Raw genomic sequence first — 20881 nt, forward strand, 5'->3', positions numbered from 1 at the left:
CCTTGACTTTGTTGTCCTTAAGGCATTTTGACACAACTTTGGAAGTATGCTTGGGGTCATTGTCCATTTGGAAGACCCATTTGTGACCAGTGGCTTCTTCCTTGCTGAGCAGCATTTCAGGTTATGTCGATATAGGACTCGTTTTATTGAGGATATAGACTTTGTACCGGTTTCCTCCAGCATCTTCACAAGGTTCATTGCTGTTGTTCTGGGATTGATTTGCACTTTCCGCACCAAAGTACATTCATCTCTAGGAGACAGAACGCGTCTCCTTCCTGAGCGGTATGACGGCTGCGTGGGCCCATGGTGTTAATATTTGCTTACAGATGAACGTGGTACCTTCAGGTGTTTGAAAACTGCTCCCAAGGATGAACCAGACTTGTGGAGGTCTACAATTATTTTTCTAAGGTCTTGGCAGATTTTCGATTTTCCCATGATATCAAGCAAAGAGGCATTGAGTTTGAATGTAGGCCTTGAAACCACAGGTATGTATTTATGTCAATTATCCATATCATTTTCTGGAATTTTTCAAGCAGTTTAAAGGCACAGTTAACTTAGTGTACAGTATGTAAACTTCTGACCCACTGGAATTGTAACACAGTGAATTATAAGTTAAATAATCTGTCTGTAAACAATTGTTGGAAAAATTACTTGTGTAATGCACAAAGTAGATGTTCTAACCGACTTGCCAAAACTAGTTTAACAATACATTTGTGGAGTGGTTGAAAAAACAATTTTGAATGACTCCAAAATAAGTGTATGTGAACTTCCGCACTTCAACTGTATATATTTTGTATTCAGGCTATAACACAACATGTGTAATAAATCATTGGTTATGAATACTTCCTGAAGACACTGTATCTGTCATTTCCATTACACGTCCCAATAAACCTGGGTCAATGGAAACCTGCCTACAGATAGAAACTAATCTACGGAAAACTGGACGTGTAACATTAAGGGTAACATCAAAAAAACTATCTCCCTAGAACTGTTAGCTGTGTAGAATATCATAAAGGGGAATATGTTTAATTCATTCTTCAGTTTGGTGTTATGCAGAGTAATATTCTGTTCTCTCTGTGCTGAAAATAAAATCAATACAAAAATGATTATTACAGACAATAACTTTACAAAACAACCCCATGATAGATCAAATGTGTTAGAATCTTCCAAAAGAGCTCTCTCCTATACAGTCATTTTGTTCACAGGAGGATTCAATGTACTTGGCCTAAGACCTAAAAAAATTTTTTTTTTTTTTAAAGTAATGTAATTGAGAGGAAAGTACTTTTGGAAGGGTATGTAAGATCTTCAGAAAAGACCAATACACTAGACATCAGTCAATCTTCACCACTCAACGGTAACAGAAGACGGCAAAATTATTTTAACTGTAGGTTATGGACCTACAACCTCAGAATATTCATAGCCAAGGCCTGTTGTTCAATTTAAAACATGAATATGAATGATATAACAGTTGTCCATTTACAGTGCATTCAGAGCATATTCAGACCCCTTGACGTTTTCTACATTTCCTTGTTCCAGCCTTATCCTAAAATGGATTCAATAAAAATGTAAAATCCTCAATCTATACACAATACCCCATAATGACAAAGTGAAAACAGGTTTTTATAAATTTGTGCAAATGTATTACAAATAAAACCCGATATACCTCATATAAGTATTCAGACCCTTTGCTATGAGACTTGAAATTGAGCTCAGGTGCATCCTGTTTCCATTGATCATCCTTGAGATGTTTTTACTTGATTGGAGTCCACCTATGGTAAATTAAATTGATTGGACATGATTTGGAAAGGCACACCTGTCTATATAAGGTCCCACAGTTGACAGTGCATGTCAGAGCAAAGACCAAACCATGAGGTTGAAGAAATTGTCTGTAGTTCCGAGTCAGGGTTGTGTCGAGGCACAGATCTGGGGAAGGGTACCACAAAATGTTTGCAGCATTGAAGGTCCCCAAAAACACAGTGGCATGCATCATTCTTAAATGGAAGAAGTTCTGAACCACCAAGTCCCTCCCTAGAGCTGGCCGCCTGGCCAAACTGAGCAATTTGGAGAGAAAGGCCTTGTTCAGGGAGGTGACCAAGAACCTGATGGTCATTCTGACAGAGTTCCAGAGTTCCTCTGTGTAGATGGGATAACCTTCCAGAACTATCTCTGCAGCACTCTACCAATCAGGCCTTTATAGTTGAGTGGCCCGATGGAAGCCACTCCTCAGTAAAAGGCACATGACAGCCCACTTGGAGTTTGCCAAAAGGCACCTAAAGGACTATGACCATGAGAAACAAGATACTCTGGTCTGATGAAACCAAGATTAAACTCTTTGGCCTGAATGCCAAGCGTCACGTCTGGAGGAAAACCTGCACCATCCCTATGGTGAAGCATGGTGGTGGCAGCATCATTCTGTGGGGATGTTTTTCAGCGGCAGGGACTGGGAGACTAGTCAGGATCGAGGGAAAGATGAACGGCGCAAAGTACAGAGATATCCTTGATGAAACCTGCTCTGATGAGTCCGAATGTGATATTTTTGGTTCCAACCGCTGTCTTTGTGAGATGCAGAGTAGGTGAACGGATGATCTCCACATGTGTGGTTCCCACTCTGAAGCATGGAGGAAGAGGGGTGATGGTGCTTTGCTGGTGACACTGTCAGTGATTTATTTAGAATTCAAGGCACACTTAACCAGCATGGCTACTACAGCATTCTGCAGTGATACGCCATCCAATCTGGTTTGCGCTTAATGGGACTATAATTTGTTTTTCAACAAGACAATGATCCAACACACCTCCAGGCTGGGTAAGGGCTATTTGAAGGAAAGTGCTGCATCAGATGACCTGGCCTCCACAATCAACCCAATTGAGATGGTTTGGGATGAGTTGGAGTGAAGGAAAAGCAGCCAAGTGCTAAGCATATGTTGGAACTCCTTCAAGACTGTTGGAAAAACATTCCAGGTGAAGCTGGTTGAGAGGATGCCAAGAGTGTGCAAAGCTGTCATCAAAGCAAAGGGTGGCTACTTTGAAGAATCTCAAATATAAAATAGATTTTGATTTGTTTTTGGTTACTACATGATTCCATGTGTTATTTCATGGTTTTGATGTCTTCACTATTATTCTACAATGTAGAAATAGTGAAAATAAAGAAAAACCCTTGAATGAGTAGATGTGTCCAAACCTTTGACTGGTACTGTATGTAAATGTGGTATTTCAGTTTTTTATTTGTAATAAATTTGCACACATTTCTAAAAACCTGTTTTTGCTTTGTCATTATGGGGTATTGTGTGTAGATTGAGGGGAAAAAACAATTGATTAGATCTTAAAATAAGGCTGTAACATTAACAAAATGTGGAAAAAGTCAAGAAGGTCTGAATACTTTCCTAAGGCACCGTAGAGAACTTTTGATCGACAAAGATATTCATCAGTGAAGTTTACAGAGACCGCAATATATGAAAGTACAGTAATTCAGCTTTGAAAGGCTGAGGATGAGGCTGCTACGAAAGTCCCTGAGGGAAAGAGACAGCATAGCTACATGTGGTCCGAGGTGTGAAATCTTATGTGCAGAACATAGGACATTAATACAATAACTCGAAATTGAAAGGACACGGAATTTTCTAGCGACTCGTTTTCACTGTACAGCAGATATGTATCGGCTCTTCTGAAGTACAGATGCATTTGGTAAATGTAAATTGAAGCTGAAATAAGGCTGGAGTGGCCATATAAACCTCCAAACATAAGCTCATGCTACGAGTCATTTTCTCAACAGATGGACCAAGGCAACAGTGATTGACATACCATAGAGACTTAGGAGCCTAAGGAAACAACACTTCATTTTGAAATGGATGAGACCAGGGCTATGGGGAAACGATCCTTACAGATCTGTGGAGATTTGTTTATTGCATATATTCTTGTCTACATTTCATAAAAATATACATATATTGTGCTTATTGGCATTTTTCTTCTTCACAAATAATAAAAAGAAGACGGTAGTGGTAAAAACACTCCACATAAAAACAAACGTGTGACTTGTCAAGTCTGTTGAAAAGAATAATAATATATTGTTAATGCATTGGCTACATGAAGTTAGAAAGGCAGCACAACTTTCACAGAATGTCAGCATAAATATAATCATCACGTCTAATCTGTTCAGATGAAACACATTGGCATGATAACAGCAGAGTACAAAACCTCTCACAAAAAGGTAAACATTGGGGCTTTAAACAGTGTTTTTCAGAGAAGTGTTTTGAGTGTTGAAATGCGTATACAAATGTAACGTTAGTATGACCTGTTGGAATGTTGACCTACGTTGGCTTTATGGCTGGTTTTTCAATCTATTTTCAGTCAAACTTCATGTCTTCTTTAAGCTGTGCCTGCTTTCTTTGCACAAAGTAACATTCAATGGAAAATCTTCATAAATATCAGTTTATAAAGAAAGCTGCAATCGTCTTTCACAGTGCTAAATTTGGTGGTTCTTTTATAAGATACCCCAAGCTATGTGCTATGAACCTTCCACTAGGTTTAACCCTTCTTTTCTTATCACAATCGCACTTAGTGTGTATGCTCGGCTTCACGCTAGCTGTTTTCTAGGTTGGCTGCTAGTCACGCAGCTTGGGAAGGGTTGGCTGTTTTTTGGTTGAGGTATTGACGGAAGACTTTTGTGGTGATGCTTTGCAACCACAGTACTGCATAGAGATGGGGGTCGATTGTACTGTCAAGTAAGGCATAGAGTTAAAAAGAGGGCCCACCACTATCTTTGCTATAATCGCCTCTATGCCCCTGTTAAAACGCACTTCCGTGTGAGCCCTCTATCCAACTCTATAATGAAAAGCTTGTAGATGAATACATGCATGTAACCAGTGTGAATCCCTGATGGTGGGCACTATGTGTTACTGTTGCGGTGGTCGGAGATGGAGTGAGGGTGGGCCCCGTTGACAGCAGGAGAGGCTTGGCGGTTCAGAGAACGGCTATAGTCCAGGGTGCAGTCTGGAGAGGCCAGGTGTTTGTGTGGAGCTAAGGACCACAGGGAGAAAGGGAGGAGTTACAACACTGAGCACAACCTATTAAGAGTCATGTTTTACATTTTTTGTTGCAAAAAAAAAAAAAAGAAAAAAAAAAGGAACATGTTTTAAGGGCCTTTTATCGCAATGCTTCTTCACAGAGCTTCTTCACATTAGAGTCTGAGACATCTGAGTGATTTAGCAGGCGTGCTTACAATCAGCGCAGTTGGCTGAAGTAGGTAAAACAACCACACATCACAATCATTGCACTCTTCGAGAGGAGACGAGAGGTGAACATTGCGGCTGTGTACTCACACGTGGGGTCAGTGAGCATGGAGCTGGTGAGGAGAGAGCTAGGGCCTCTTATGGAGGAGGAGAGAGCAGTCAATCGAATGCTCTGCGTTGTAGCGTCCAACCTGTCATCCTGGAAGAGGGTACAAGTCTTGAGTACACACACTGCAAACTGGCATAACATCCAACCTTATGTGAAATGTATTCCAAGCAGTGCTCTTTCAGTCTTTGTCCTGGGTGAGCCAACGGGGCGACCGGGGTTTTGTTCCAGTCCAGCACGACGGATTAAAATAAGCAACTCGTCTTCGAGCTTTTGATTAGTTGATCAGGTGGTAAAATGCTGGGCTGCAAAAAAGCTCCGGTCTGTGTTCATCCTGTGGGTCCCCAGGACCAGCGTTAAATGAGAACGGACACTATCAGCATTCTGTACTGAAACAGATTGCCCCTAACTGCAATCAAAGTGAAAGCTAAGTAGATGAAGACTTTTCTTTATTCTACTTTCTTTAAATGAACTCCTGGTGGGCGCCGTGCTATTAGGCACTAATGCAATCAGCACTTATGGATCAACACGGGAGTCGTTTGGCGTCGCAGCAGAGTCGTCTGACAGATTAATGCACTTTAAGAAGTGGCTTCGATGTGGCTGCTGTGTGTGTGTGTGTGTGTGTGTGGCTGCTGTGCGGGCGGAATAGACACACTGATGGCAATCTGCTGTCAACAATGCAATGATGTTTCTCTGTTGGCCGCTTGAGAAGATAAATATGATGATTAGGACTGATTGGAAGTTACTACCCTCCGTCTCACTCTGTCAGTTATGTTTGCCAACATTGGCTTGGAATATTCATATTAAATGCAAATGCCAGTTGTGGACCAACGATACACCAGTGTACTCAGAAGGTGTCATAGGCTGGATGGCTCTGGGAGTGAGAGTACAAAGTACTCTTTCAACAGGCCAAGTGTTGACATTGCAGAGTGGCAAAGTCTCGTTTTGGGCTTCTAGGTATCATAAAGCTGATATTTGATGTAGCATATACATAGAGTGCACTGTGGGTAATGTAGTCAAGTACCCTGCACTCCTGTATCTGTCGTTTGGACTCATCCAGCTGGTGCTGCAGGACTCCAACGATCTCTTTGTATTTAATGTAACGTTGTTCCACCACCTCCTTCTGCCGCTGAGACTCCTATATATATAAACAACATGGAGATAGTCAATCACTACACAAACCAGGCACGAAATGGAACTCATCACAAAACCGGTTTGTAGTTGAAGTTGCACAGATCTAGGATCAGGTTAGAGAGACACCTAGGTTGTTGTCATTAAGATTCAGAAGAGATCAAACACATAGAGAGACCCAGGCCGCAGGTCTCCCTTCTAGACATATGGGTCGTTCCACCAATTAGATGCCGTTTGAGTCGTCTAACTTGGTGGAAAAGTTTGATTTCACCTCATTTTAACAAACAAAAAACACTTTTTTCCCCTCATCTCAAGAGGTTAAATAAAAGAATGACTATAATAAGTGCCGAATAATTCCTACAGAAAGTAACAGGATTGATGACTACATTTTAAAATCAGCCATGGAAGCTTGTTGTGTGCAACAGGGAGGGGGCAATTGAATGAAAGCTTCAGAAAGAAATGTAAATTGCGAAAACAAATTCTAGCGTGTCTATCTATGGGCAACAGGGTTGACGTGTTATGCTTGACCCGCTCAGTTTCTCACCACAAAACATGAGAAAATGGCCAAAAAGAATAGAACCAGTTCACCTGCTTTTACACTATGATTTCACTATGAGGTGTTCAATGTCTCTTTTTGGGAGAGAAAAAAATACCTCAAAAGGAATAGTTTCACCATATTAAAATGAGAGTTCAGTTCACGTAACAGGGTTAACCTCGAAGGGATACATCGGGATTTTGGCAATGAAGCCCTTTATCTACTTCCCTAGAGTCAGATGAACTCATGGACACCATTCTTATGTCTCTGTGTCCAGTGTGAAGGAAAATGGTATCCACAAGTTCATCTGAATCTGGGTAAGAAGATAAAGGGCTTCAAAATCCTGATGATTTATTTACCTGAAAATAAATCACAAATAAATAATCATCTTCAGAAATGACTTTGTCAAAGCAACAAAATAATTACAATGGTGGTGGACAATTGGGAGAAATGTTGGGGTTAATTTGGTTAAAATCTTCTTAGAAGTCACAGAGGGACATGTCAAAATGCAGAATTTTGTCATTTTAGCGAGTCTTTTTTTCATATCAGATTTATGGAATTTTCCATGTGGTCTATATTAAAGGGCACTTCATTTAATATAACAAACTTTAAAATGCAATATTTGTGCACAATTTCTACTTAAAATATCAGGGATGCAAAAGACCCTCATGTCGTGGAACAACCCATATTTTCAGTACATCCCAGGTCTCCCCAAAAGGCCCTCATTTCGTGGAACAACCCATATATTCAGTACATCCCAGGTCTCCCCAGTGAGCCTCACCTCCAGGTCTTTGAAGTTGTCCAGGAGACACAGCTTCTCAGGGACTGACTCCAGGTGATCCACCGCCAGCCTGGTGCTCTGAATAGATAAAGGAATACAAGGAGGTTAATAATACTGCACATTAGCTTTACCCACAATACAACACAGCAAGGTGCTGTATCCAACTACTATTCATGTCAATTCAAAAGGCTTTATTGTACTGTCACACAATGTCCTAAAAAAGCTCTGACAATGGCAGTAGGCTGCTATAAGTGGGCACGGCAGTAGGCTGCTTTAAGTGGGCACGGCAGTAGGCTGCTATAAGTGGGCTGCTATAAGTGGGCACGGCAGTAGGCTGCTATAAGTGGGCACGGCAGTAGGCTGCTATAAGTGGGCACGGCAGTAGGCTGCTATAGGTGGGCACGGCAGTAGGCTGCTATAGGTGGGCACGGCAGTAGGCTGCTATAAGTGGGCACGGCAGTAGGCTGCTATAAGTGGGCACGGCAGTAGGCTGCTATAGGTGGGCACGGCAGTAGGCTGCTATAGGTGGGCACGGCAGTAGGCTGCTATAGGTAGGCACGGCAGTAGGCTGCTATAAGTGGGCTGCTATAAGTGGGCACGGCAGTAGGCTGCTATAAGTGGGCACGGCAGTAGGCTGCTATAAGTGGGCACGGCAGTAGGCTGCTATAAGTGGGCACGGCAGTAGGCTGCTATAGGTGGGCACGGCAGTAGGCTGCTATAAGTGGGCACGGCAGTAGGCTGCTATAAGTGGGCTGCTATAAGTGGGCACGGCAGTAGGCTGCTATAAGTGAGCTGTTATAAGTGGGCACGGCAGTAGGCTGCTATAAGTGGGCACGGCAGTAGGCTGCTATAAGTGGGCTTAAATGAACTAGTGATACTAGGAAAGTGCAGTGTGCTGGTATATATTTCCGACACAGTACATGCACAGTGGCTTCAGAAAGGATTCACATCCCTTGACTTTTTCCACACGTTGTTGTGTTACAGCCTGAATTTAACATGGATTAAATTGAGATGTTTCGTCACTGGCCTTCACATAATATCCCATAATGTCAAAGTGGAATTATGTTTTTGGGACATTTTTACAAATGAATTAAAAATGAAAAGCTGAAATGTCTGGAGTCAATAAGTATTCAACCCCTTTGTTATGGCAAGTCTAAATAAGTTCAGGAGTTACTATGTGCTTAACAGGTCACATAATAAGTTGCATGGACTCACTCTGTGTGCAATAATAGTGTTTAACATGATTTTTGAATGACTACCTCATCTCTGTACCCCACACATACAAAGACCAGGGAGGCTTTCCAATGCCTCACAAAGGGAACCTACTGGTAGATGGGTAAAAAGAAATTGCAGATATTGAATATCCCTTGGAGCATGGTGAAGTTTTTAATTACACTTTGGATGGTGTATCAATACACCCAGTCACTACAAAGATACAGGCATCCTCCCTAACTCAGTTGCCAGATGAAGGAAACTGCTCAGAATTTTCCCCATGAGGCCAATGGTGACTTTAAAACAGTTGAGTTTAATGGCAGTGATAGGAGAAAACGGAGGATGGATCAACAACATTGTAGTTACTCCACAATGATAACCTAAATGACAGAGTGAAAAGGAAGCCTGTACAGAATAAATAACATTACAAAACATGCATCATGTTTGTAACAAGGAACTAAAGTAATACTGCAAAAAATGTGGCAAAGCAATTCACTTTTTGTCCTGTGTTGTTTGTGGCAAATCCAAAACATTAATGAGTACGACTCTCCATATTTTCAAACATTGTGGTGGCTGCATCATTTCACGAGTATGCTTGTAATCGTTAAGGACTGGGGAGTTTTTCAAGATAAAAATAAACGGAATGGAGCTAAGGACAGGCAAAATCCTAGAGGAAAACCTGGTTCAGTCTGCTTTCCACCAGACACATGACAAGAATCTAAAACACAAGGCCAAATCTACACTGGAGTTGCTTACCAAGAAGACAATGAATGTTCCTGAGTGGCAGTTTTGACTTATGGTAAGACCTGAAAATGGTTGTCTAGCAATGATCAACAACCAATTTGGACAGAGCTTGCAGAATCTTGAAAAGAATAATAGGCAAATGTTGCACAATCTAGCTGTGGAAAGCTCTTAAGAGACTTACACAGAAAGACTGACAGCTGTAATCGCTGCCAAAGGTGCTTCTACAAAGTTTGACTCAGGGGTGTGAATACCTACGCATTTCATTTTCCATCAATTTGTTCCAAAAACATGTTTTCATATTGCCATGATTTGGTATTTGTGTGTAGATGGGTGATTTAAAAAAAATGTAATGAATCCATTTTAAATTCAGGCTGTAACACAACAAAATGTGGAATAAGTCAAGGGGTATAAATTCTTTGAAGGCATAGGTCTACAGATAGACAGCATTTGCAAGATGACATTCGAAGTAGCTCCACTGACAATCCGTTATAAGAAGACAAAACAAAAAGCAATTGTCATCTAGGGTTGTATTATTATTGCCACATCATATTAGACAGACAGGTCTGTATTGTAATTCCATTCTATTCAGACTGCGGCTTCGTCCCAAATGACACACTATCCCCTATATAGTACACTACTTTTGACAAGTAGTACACTATGTAGAGAGTAGGGTGCCATTTGGGACTCGACCTGTATGTTTTTGTGACATTAAAGAGCTGGGGCTGTTGGAGAACATTACACAGACTGCTCCGCTGATCGCCGCGGTAGTAATGTAAACGTGAAACCCCGCTCACTGCCTGATGAATCAGCTACGGTATGCGCACACATGCTGTAGAGTGCATTCAGAAAGTATTCAGACCCCTTGACTTTTTCTACATTTTGTTACGTTACTGCCTTATTCTAAATTGATTAAGTAGTCGTTTCCCCTCATCAATCTACAAACAATACCCCGCAATGACAAAGCAAATACTAGTTGAGAAATTTCTGCAAATGTATATTAAAAAAAAAAGAAAATATTTCATTTACATAAGTATTCAGACCCTTTCCTCAGTACTTTGCTAAAGCACCTTTGGCAGCGATTGCAGCCTGAAGTCGTCTTGGGTATGGCGCTACAAGCTTGGCTGCACGTGTATTTGGGGAGTTTTTCGCGTTCTTCTCATCAGGGTTTGGCTCTAACATGCACTGTCAATTGTGGGACCTTATAAATATATATATATATAGACAGGTGTTTATTTGATTTATTTTAACTTTATTTAACTAGGCAAGTCAGTTAAGAACAAATGATTATTTTCAATGACGGCCTAGGAACAGTGGGTTAACTGCTTATGTAAATAAGGTATTCTGTTTTTTAAAATAAATTTGCAAAAAAAAATCTAAAAACCTGTTTTCTGTTTGTCATTATGGGGTATTGTGTGTAGATTGATGAGGAACCATTTTTATTTAATCCGTTTTAGAATAAGGCTAAAACGTTAACAAAATGTGGAGAAGGGGTCTGAATACTTTCCAAATGCACTGTACATACACACACAGGTCGATACCCTGTGCCACAGTGGTGTAGCAGTAAGCAGGAATGATCTGAATGGATGGGCTTCGCAGGGTTTTTTATTAAAGCTAATTGAAGTCGAGGCCGCTGGCCGCGACACACAATTGTGATGGATAGAGAGAGAACACAGATCGCTTCATAGCTTCACAGCCCATAAATACTCTTAGGTCAATACGGCCTTTCGATAACCCTAACGAATGTGTCTGTCGGTTTGGGTTGTCGTGACATGGAGCGGGTGATAAAGGATGTTTGAGTGGGGTGTTTACATTCTCCTGCCTGGGGTCAATGTTTGTTGTTGAGTCAGTGGACCCTAGTCAGTGTCTAATGGTCCTTACATATACCTGATCATGTTAGCTTTATGGGGATTGAATGATGCTCAGCGCTTCTATAAAAACAATCACTAACAATTTACCATCTTCAACTTAGGAGTCAGAATTTACAAATAACCTTCTCTAGTTTGAGTCCATTAAGCTATCAAGAGGGAAGCCATATATCTGTTAATACGTTTTGTTGGCTATGTTGAAGGTAACACACTCAGTCGAATGGCCTTACTGAAGAGCTCAGTGACTTTCAACGTGGCACTGTCATAGGATGCCACCTTTCCAACAAGTCAGTTCATCAAATTTCTGCCTTGCAAGAGCTGTCCCGGTCAACTGTAAGTGCTGTTATTGTGAAGTGGAAAAGTCTAGGAGCAACAACGGCTCAGCTGCGAAGTGGTAGGCCACACAGGTTCACAGAACGGGACCGCCGGGTGCTGAAGTGTAGTGCAACACTTACTAGAGTTCCAAACTGAGTCCGGAAGCAAAGTCAGCTTCAAAAAATGGGTTTCCATGGCCGAGCAGTCACACACAGGCCAAAGATTACCATGCGCAATGCCAAGCGTCAGCTGGAGTCGTGTAAACTCGCCGCTATTGGACTCTGGAGTAGTGGAAACGCGTTCTGTGGAGTAATGAATCGCGCTTCACCATCTGGCAGTCCAACGGACGAATCTGCTTTGGCGGACGCCAGAAGAATGCTACCTGCCCCAATGCATAGTGCCAACTGTAAAGTTTGGTGGAAGAGGAGTAATGGTCTGGGGCTGTTTTTCATGGTACGTAAAAGGCACCTTAGTTCTAGTGAAGGGAAATCTTAATGCTACAGCATACAATTACATTTTAGACAATTCTGTGCTTCCAATTTGTGGCAACAGTTTGGGAAAGGTCCTTTCCTGTTTCAGCATGACAATGCCCCATGCATAAAGCGAGGTCCCTACAGAAATGGTTGGTCGAGATCGGTGTGGAAGAATTTGACTGGCCTGCACAGAGCCCTGACCTCAACCCCATCGAACAGCTTTGGGATGACTTGGAAAGCCGACTACGATCCAGGCCTAATCATCCAACATCAGTGTCCGACCTCAATAATGCCTGTGGCTGAATGAAAGCAAGTCCACGCAGCAATGTTCCAACATCTAGTGGAAAGCCTTCCCATAAGAGTGGAGGCTGTTATAACAGCATAGGGGGGACCAACTCAATATGAATGCCCATGATTTTGGAATGAGATGTTCGGCGAGCAGCTGTCCACATACTTTTGGTCATCTAGTGTATAAACAATTAAATCTTACCATCTCCAGATCCAAGATACGATCCTGTGAAGACAAGAACCACAATTACTTATTGTTTAATGACCAAGAGACGTGTATGAGTGACTGAAAGCGTGTCAAAGCTTAAACCACTAAACAGTGAGTCAGCACGGCGTGTGTATTGCCAATAAACAAGCAACAGGGGACGGAACAGAAGAAGCTGTGGAGAACACGCTCCTCTCTCTCCTCCCTCTCATCTGGCTCCTGAGTGATGTTGGTTCTCTAATGATGCATAAGTGATGCGATGCATCTTATCGGCCTGTCACTCATCCATCCCCACACCTGCTAGATTCCCTCCCTCCCCCCTCCCCCCGTCCTGTGACTGCGCTGGCTGTTGGGTGGCAGCAGTGTGTGGTTGAACTCGACTCCTCATTCTTCTTAATTAAAGGCCTGGCTGGGTCCGAGGGGACTGATTAATTATAGCAGGTGCACACACACGTACAGACACAGATGGGCCCCAGTACACACACACGTACAGACACAGATGGGCCCCAGTACACACACACACCACTTTGAGGAGAAAATGGAAAACACACTGTGTGACTGGACAGGACTGCCATGGGGTTTAGGACGTTATAGCTGGATTGGGGATGGTGTGTAGTGATGTTTAATAGAAGAGAGAGGGGAGGCAGTACTAGTACTATAACAGGGTACTCTGTCTGAGGGTGAGTCTGTGTGTTGTGGCCCTGGACAGCAGGCTGCATTGTTCAGACAGAGGAGCAAGGCCAACATGGGTTTCTGGCTCACCTGAAGACTTCTCATCTCATTTTCCTTCCTCCGAGTCTTCTCCAGGAGTTCTTTAAAGAGACAAGCACATTAATAATTACCATGTAATATAATATTCACATAGACAGAGGCATTTGGGACCCACAGCCTTAACACCTTGACTAGCCATGCTATCAGTGGCTATGAAACTTTTCCTATTCTGAACAACCTTGCTGTCAGTCTCAGCACCTCCCTAAACTTGGTCAAATCAAATAGATTGCTGTGATTGCTGCTCATTGGTCTCCCACTCCCTGCTGTCTGCTGTCTTGCTGAGCTGAGCAGGGAGAGGAGGCTGCTCCCAGCTCACACATTCAATATTCAATCACTAGGCATTGGATGACTGCTTTCTACCCTCGTCCCTCTGTCCCTGCCCACCTCTGTCACTCACACTCACACACACTCCACCACGTGCCCACCCAGCCGGAACTCCATGCCGCCACCTCAGGAATACCCAAGCAGCCACTGATCCACTTGCCAATCTCCAGATGGCACCAGCGAGAATCTGGCAGTCTAAACGGGTCTAAAGACGACGTGCCACATGACGTGAGAGAGAAAGTCAGACTGCCAAACTGCCTTCTCTCGCTCACTCAGTCTCTCTCCGTTTAATCTTAACGTGTGGAAGTCAGTTGCTGAGGCAAGACCTATAATCCAACAGCTATCTACCACAGACTGTGTTTTAGTAAATAGGCAGGTGTTAAAAGTTAGACCTTATGCAAGAGAAAGAGTTCCTCTGAAAGGTACCACAGCAGTGTTTAAGAAGGCAAAAGTTCCTCTGAAAGGTACCACAGCAGTGTTTAAGAAGGCAAAAGTTCCTCTGAAAGGTACCACAGCAGTGTTTAAGAAGGCAAAAGTTCCTCTGAAAGGTACCACAGCAGTGTTTAAGAAGGCAAAAGTTCCTCTGAAAGGTACCACAGCAGTGTTTAAGAAGGCAAAAGTTCCTCTGAAAGGTACCACAGCAGTGTTTAAGAAGGCAAAAGTTCCTCTGAAAGGTACCACAGCAGTGTTTAAGAAGGCAAAAGTTCCTCTGAAAGGTACCACAGCAGTGTTTAAGAAGGCAAAAGTTCCAAGGCAGACGTTTTTATCTCAATGTCAACTGTGATGGTTTTCAAAAATCTTCTTAGCAAAGAGCAATTTCTGAAACAAGACTAGGACTGTCTGGGAGTGGCTTGAGTGGAGAAGGGAAAACTGAAAATGATTAGCTATTGGCAGAGAAGTGTGGAACTCTTATCGGTCTATTAACTAATTTCAAAGTCTTTTTAAACAGCTCTTACACTAAAAGGGCATTATCATCATTTTCACAATATTATTCCAACCTCAGTGTGTAAATACAGTGGGGCAAAAAAGTATTTAGTCAGCCACCAATTGTGCAAGTTCTCCCACTTAAAAAGATCAGAGAGGCCTGTAATTTTCATCATAGGTACACTTCAACTATGACAGACAAAATGAGGGAAAAAAATCCAGAAAATCAACATTGTAGGATTTTTATGAATTTATTTGCAAATTATGGTGGAAAATAAGTATTTGGTCACCTACAAACAAGCAAGATTTCTGTCTCTCACAGATCTGTAACTTCTTCTTTAAGGGGCTCCTCTGTCCTCCACTCGTTACCTGTATTAATGGCACCTGTTTGAACTTGTTATCAGTATGAAAGACACCTGTCCACAACCTCAAACAGTCACACTCCAAACTCCACTATGGCCAAGACCAAAGAGCTGTCAAAGGACACCAGAAACAAAATTGTAGACCTGCACCAGGCTGGGAAGACTGAATCTGCAATAGGTAAGCAGCTTGGTTTGAAGAAATCAACTGTGGGAGCAATTATTAGGAAATGGAAGACATACAAGACCACTGATAATCTCCCTCGATCTCAACCTGTGGGGTCAAAATGATCACAAGAACGGTGAGCAAAAATCCCAGAACCACACGGGGGGACCTAGTGAATGACCTGCAGAGAGCTGGGACCAAAGTAACAAAGCCTACCATCAGTAACACACTACGCCGCCAGGGATTCAAATCCTGCAGTGCCAGACGTGTCCCCCTGCTTAAGCCAGTACATGTCCAGGCCTGTGTGAAGTTTGCTAGAGAGCATTTGGATGATCCAGAAGAAGATTGGGAGAATGTCATATGATCAGATGAAACCAAAATATAACTTTTTGGTAAAAACTCAACTCGTCGTGTTTGGAGGACAAAGAATGCTGAGTTGCATCCAAAGAACACCATACCTACTGTGAAGCATGGAGGTGGAAACATCATGCTTTGGGGGTGTTTTTCTGCAAAGGGACCAAGACGACTGATCCGTGTAAAGGAAAGAATGAATGGGGCCATGTATCGTGAGATTGAGTGAAAACCTCCTTCCATCAGCAAGGGCATTGAAGATGAAACATGGCTGGGTCTTTCAGTGTGACAATAATCCCAAACACACCGCCCGGGCAACGAAGGAGTGGCTTCGTAAGAAGCTTTTCAAGGTCCTGGAGTGGCCTAGCCAGTCTCCAGATCTCAACCCCATAGAAAATCTTTGGAGCGAGTTGAAAGTCCGTGTTGCCCAACAACAGCCCCAAAATATCACTGCTCTAGAGGAGATCTGCATGGAGGAATGGGCCAAAATACCAGCAACAGTGTGTGAAAACCTTGTGAAGACTCACAGAAAACGTTTGACCTCTGTCATTGCCAACAAAGGGTATATAACAAAGTATTGAGATAAACTTTTGTTATTGACCAAATACTTATTTTCCACCATAATTTGCAAATAAATTCATAAAAAATCCTACAATGTGATTTTTCTCATTTTGTCTGTCATAGTTGAAGTGTACCTATGATGAAAATTACAGGCCTCTCTCATCTTTTTAAGTGGGAGAACTTGCACAATTGGTGGCTGACTAAATACTTTTTTGCCCCACTGTATATATAAAGTAGAGGTCGACCAATTAATCGGAATGGCTGATTTAATTAGAGCCGATTTCAAGTTTTCATAACAATCGGAAATCTGTATTTTTGGCTTATTTATTTTTTTACACCTTTATTTAACTAGGCAAGTCAGTTAAGAACACATTCTTATTTTCAATGACAGCCTAGGTACAGTGGGTTAACTGCCTTGTTCAGGGGCAGAATGACAGATTTTTACCTTGTCAGCTCGGGGATTCAATCTTGCAACCTTACAGTTAACTAGTCCACTGAATTGAAACTGAATTGGTCCACCCACACAAACAGCGTGGTGAAGAAGGCGCAGCAGCTCCTTTTCAACCTCAGGAGGCTGAAGAAATTTAGCTTGTCACCAAAAGCACCCACAAACTTTTACAGATGCACAATCGAGAGCATCCTGTCGGGCTGTATCACTGCCTGGTACGGCAACTGCTCCGCCCATAACCGTAAGGCTCTCCAGAGGGTAGTGAGGTCTGCACAACGCATCACCGGGGGCAAGCTACCTGCCCTCTAGGACACCTACACCACAGGAAGGCCATAAAGATCATCAAGGACAACAACCACCCGAGCCACTGCCTGTTCACCCCGCTATCATCCAGAAGGCGAGGTCAGTACAGGTGCATCAAAGCAGGGACCGAGAGACTTAAAACCATCTCAAGGCCATCAGACGGTTAAACAGTCACCACTAACATTGATTGGCTGCTGCCAACATACTGACTCAACTCCAGCCACTTCAATAATAGAAACATTTATGTAAAAATGTATCACTAACCACTTTAAACAATGCCACTTAATATAATGTTTACATACCCTACATTACTCATCTCATATTTATATACTGTACCCTATACCATCTACTGCATCTTGCCATCTTTATGTAATACATGTATCACTAGCCACTTTAAACAATGCCACTTTTATGTTTACATACCCTACATTACTCATCTCATATGTATATACTGTACCCTATACCATCTACTGCATCTTGCCATCTTTATGTAATACATGTATCACTAGCCACTTTAAACAATGCCACTTTTATGTTTACATTCCCTACATTACTCATCTCATATGTATATACTGTACTCGATACCATCTACTGCATCTTGCCTATGCCGTTCTGTACCATCACTCATTCATATATCTTTATGTACATATTCTTCATCCCTTTACACTTGTGTGTATAAGGTAGTTGTTGTGGAATTGTTAGGTTAGATTACTCCTTGGTTATTACTGCATTGTTGGAACTAGAAGCACAAGCATTTCGCTACACTCGCATTAACATCTGCTAACCATGTGTATGTGACAAATAAACATTTATTTCCAACGCTCTAACCACCTGCCTCACGAGGAGCCTGCCTGTTACGCGAATGCAGTAAGAAGCCAAGGTAAGTTGCTAGCTAGCATTAAACTTATCTTATAAAAAACAATCAATCATAATCACTAGTTAACTACACATGGTTGATGATATTACTAGTTTATCTAGCGTGTCCTGCATAATCGATGCGGTGCGCATTCGCAAAAAAGGACTGTCGTTGCTCCAACGTGTACCTAACCATAAACATCAATTCCTTTCTTAAAATCAATACACAGAAGTATATATTTTTATACCTGCATATTTAGCTAAAAGAAATTCAGGTTAGCAGGCAATATTAACCAGGTGAAATTGTGTCACTTCTCTTGCGTTCATTTTACGCAGAGTCAGGGTATATGCAACAGTTTGGGCCGCCTGGCTCGTTGCGAACTAATTTGCCAGAATTTTACGTAATTATGACATAACATTGAAGGTTGTGCAATCTAACAGGAATAATTAGACTTAGGGATGCCACCTGTTAGATAAAATACGGAACGGTTCCGTATTTCACTGAAAGAATAAATGTTTTGTTTTCGAGATGATAGTTTCTGGATTTGACCATATTAATGACCTAAGGTTCGTATTTCTGCGTGTTATTATGTTATAATTAAGTCTATGATTTGATAGAGCAGTCTGACTGAGCGATGGTAGGCACCAGCAGGCTCGTAAGCATTCATTCAAACAGCACTTTCGTGCGTTTTGCCAGCAGCTCTTCGCTGTGCTTCAAGCATTACGCTGTTTATGACTTCAAGCCTATCAACTCCCGAGATTAGGCTGTTGTAACCGATGTGAAATGGCTAGCTAGTTAGCGGGGTGCGTGCTAATAGCGTTTCAAACGTCACTCGCTCTGAGACTTGGAGTAGCTGTTCCCATTGCTCTGCATGGGTAACACTGCTTCGAGGGTAGCTGTTGTCGATGTGTTCCTGGTTCGAGCCCAGGTAGGAGCGAGGAGAGGGACGGAAGTTATACTGTTACACTGGCAATACTAAAGTGCCTATAAGAACATCCAATAGTCAAAGGTATATGAAATACAAATCGTATAGAGAGAAATAGTCCTATAATTCCTATAATAACTACAACCTAAAACTTCTTACCTGGGAATATTGAAGACTCATGTTAAAAGGAACCACCAGCTTTCATATGTTCTCATGTTATGAGCAAGGAACTTAAACGTTAGCTATCTTACATGGCACATATTGCACTTTTACAACACTTTGTTTTTGCATTATTTAAACCAAATTGTTTCATTATTTATTTGAGGCTAAATTGATTTTATTGATGTATTATATTAAGTTAAAATAAGTGTTCATTCAGTATTGTTGTAATTGTCATTATTACAAATACATTGTATTTTTTTTAAATCTGCCAATTATTCTGATCGGCTTTTTTGGGTCCTCCAATAATCGGTATCGGTGTTGAAAAATCATAATCGGTCGACCTCTAATATAAAGCACAGGGAAATGTAGTTTTTGACTGCACTGGGCCTTTAAGTTGGCTGACCTGAACTTAACCAATTGAAAAGTAAGAGGGAGAAAAGTACACTGGCACTGGCAGCAACTGTCAGCAACCAAAAACTTCCTCTGAAAACTTCTGAAGTAAGTTACGATGATCAAAGACATGAGGAGTGCACCCAGTGAACTGTATATCTAGATAGAACAAATACATCTAAGATGTGTTGCTGTTCGTTCCTAATGAGACAGAACATTTCCAGATGGTCCAATTTAGTTTTCTGATGTTTTGTACCAAATCGCGCCAAAGATATTGTAATGAATTAGCAGGGAGCAGGTCTCGATCCCTCGACCTTCGAGCCCGAGGTCCGGCGCTCTATCGACTGTGCCGCAAAAGCATGCTCGAGCGGCAGAGTCGATTTCCGCGCTCATAAACCCAGGGTCGTTACAATATACAGCTACCATCCTCTTTCCCAAGGGGAAGGAAGAGTTGGGGGTTAGACAGCATCATTGTAAATAAGAATGTGTTCTTAACTGACTTTCCTAGTTAAATAAAAGTTAAATACAAATTACTATGGTGTCTAGGATCCACAATGTAATGGCTGGGAATTGCCAGGGACCTCACGACACGATATTATCACGATACTTGGGTGCCAATACGATATATATTGTGCTTCTCACGATTCTATATCTACTGCTATTCAATACAGCGATTTTATTGTGATTTGATATTCCAAACATATTGCTCACTATATGTCTGCTGCAGCGAGACAAGAGAGAGCATGAGAAAATTAAGTTTAGATTATTCAGGGAAATAAAAATGCTGAAAACATGTTGGCTCGCTATTTACATTTTAGGCATTTAGCAGATGCTATTATCAAGAGTGACTTACAGGAGCAATTAGGGTTAAGTGCCTTGCTCAAGGGCACATCGACAGAATTTTCACCCAAGCTCCGTTTCCATTGGCACTAGAAAGTCAGCTTCGTGGGCTAGCTCAAATTGCGTTTCCACTGCCTCCAGAAATGTGAAATTATGGCATGTTGCTAGGTACCCAATATGTGACTGTTATGCATTTTCAGAAATGAACACAAATTAAGAACTACACAGACAAAAACAAGGACACTCGAGCAGATAGAACACAACCATAATGAGGCTTGGTACATGTCGGACAATTCATTAGCAACCGTCTAGATGGAACAGAAAAAGCCTGAATGAGCTAATGTTGCTAGCTAGCAAGATGTTGATTAATGTAATTCACCCTCACCATGCTGTAATTAACGTTAACCCAAACTCCAACCATTGCCAGAGACTCAGAGCCACGTATTTAGCTTGCCAACATTAGCTAGCTAGCTAAACGTCGTCGCAATCATAAAAGGCTAGCTATCTTAATTACTACCTTGCTGGCAATGGCGTTGCTTATTAGCTAGCTAGCTAACCAAGCGAACTAGAAGACAGGTTTGATATGATGTAGCTAGCTAGATAGCCTTTCAATACGACCTGGCC

The 20881-nt window shown here is 41.9% G+C and overlaps 1 protein-coding gene across 4 annotated transcripts in view; it reads right to left on the minus strand.

Moving 5' to 3' along the window:
• Positions 1–3855: 3855 nt before the first annotated feature.
• Positions 3856–20881, minus strand: part of LOC115107896 (centrosomal protein of 128 kDa) — a 47333-nt gene continuing 30307 nt past the window's right edge. For 2 of the 4 annotated variants that reach the window (XM_029631644.2, XM_029631640.2), the window contains exons 20-25: positions 13640–13689; positions 12875–12898; positions 7776–7853; positions 6353–6466; positions 5313–5421; positions 3856–5010 (exon numbers count right to left, since the gene is read on the minus strand). In XM_029631644.2, coding sequence (XP_029487504.1) covers positions 4880–5010; positions 5313–5421; positions 6353–6466; positions 7776–7853; positions 12875–12898; positions 13640–13689 — 506 coding nt within the window. In that variant the 3' untranslated portion in view covers positions 3856–4879. The remainder of the gene's footprint in view (positions 5011–5312; positions 5422–6352; positions 6467–7775; positions 7854–12874; positions 12899–13639; positions 13690–20881) is intronic. The other 2 variants (XM_029631641.2, XM_029631643.2) reach the window with 2 other exon arrangements.

This window comes from Oncorhynchus nerka, linkage group LG24, assembly GCF_034236695.1.
Source record: "Oncorhynchus nerka isolate Pitt River linkage group LG24, Oner_Uvic_2.0, whole genome shotgun sequence".
In the NCBI taxonomy this organism is placed as follows: domain Eukaryota; kingdom Metazoa; phylum Chordata; class Actinopteri; order Salmoniformes; family Salmonidae; genus Oncorhynchus; species Oncorhynchus nerka.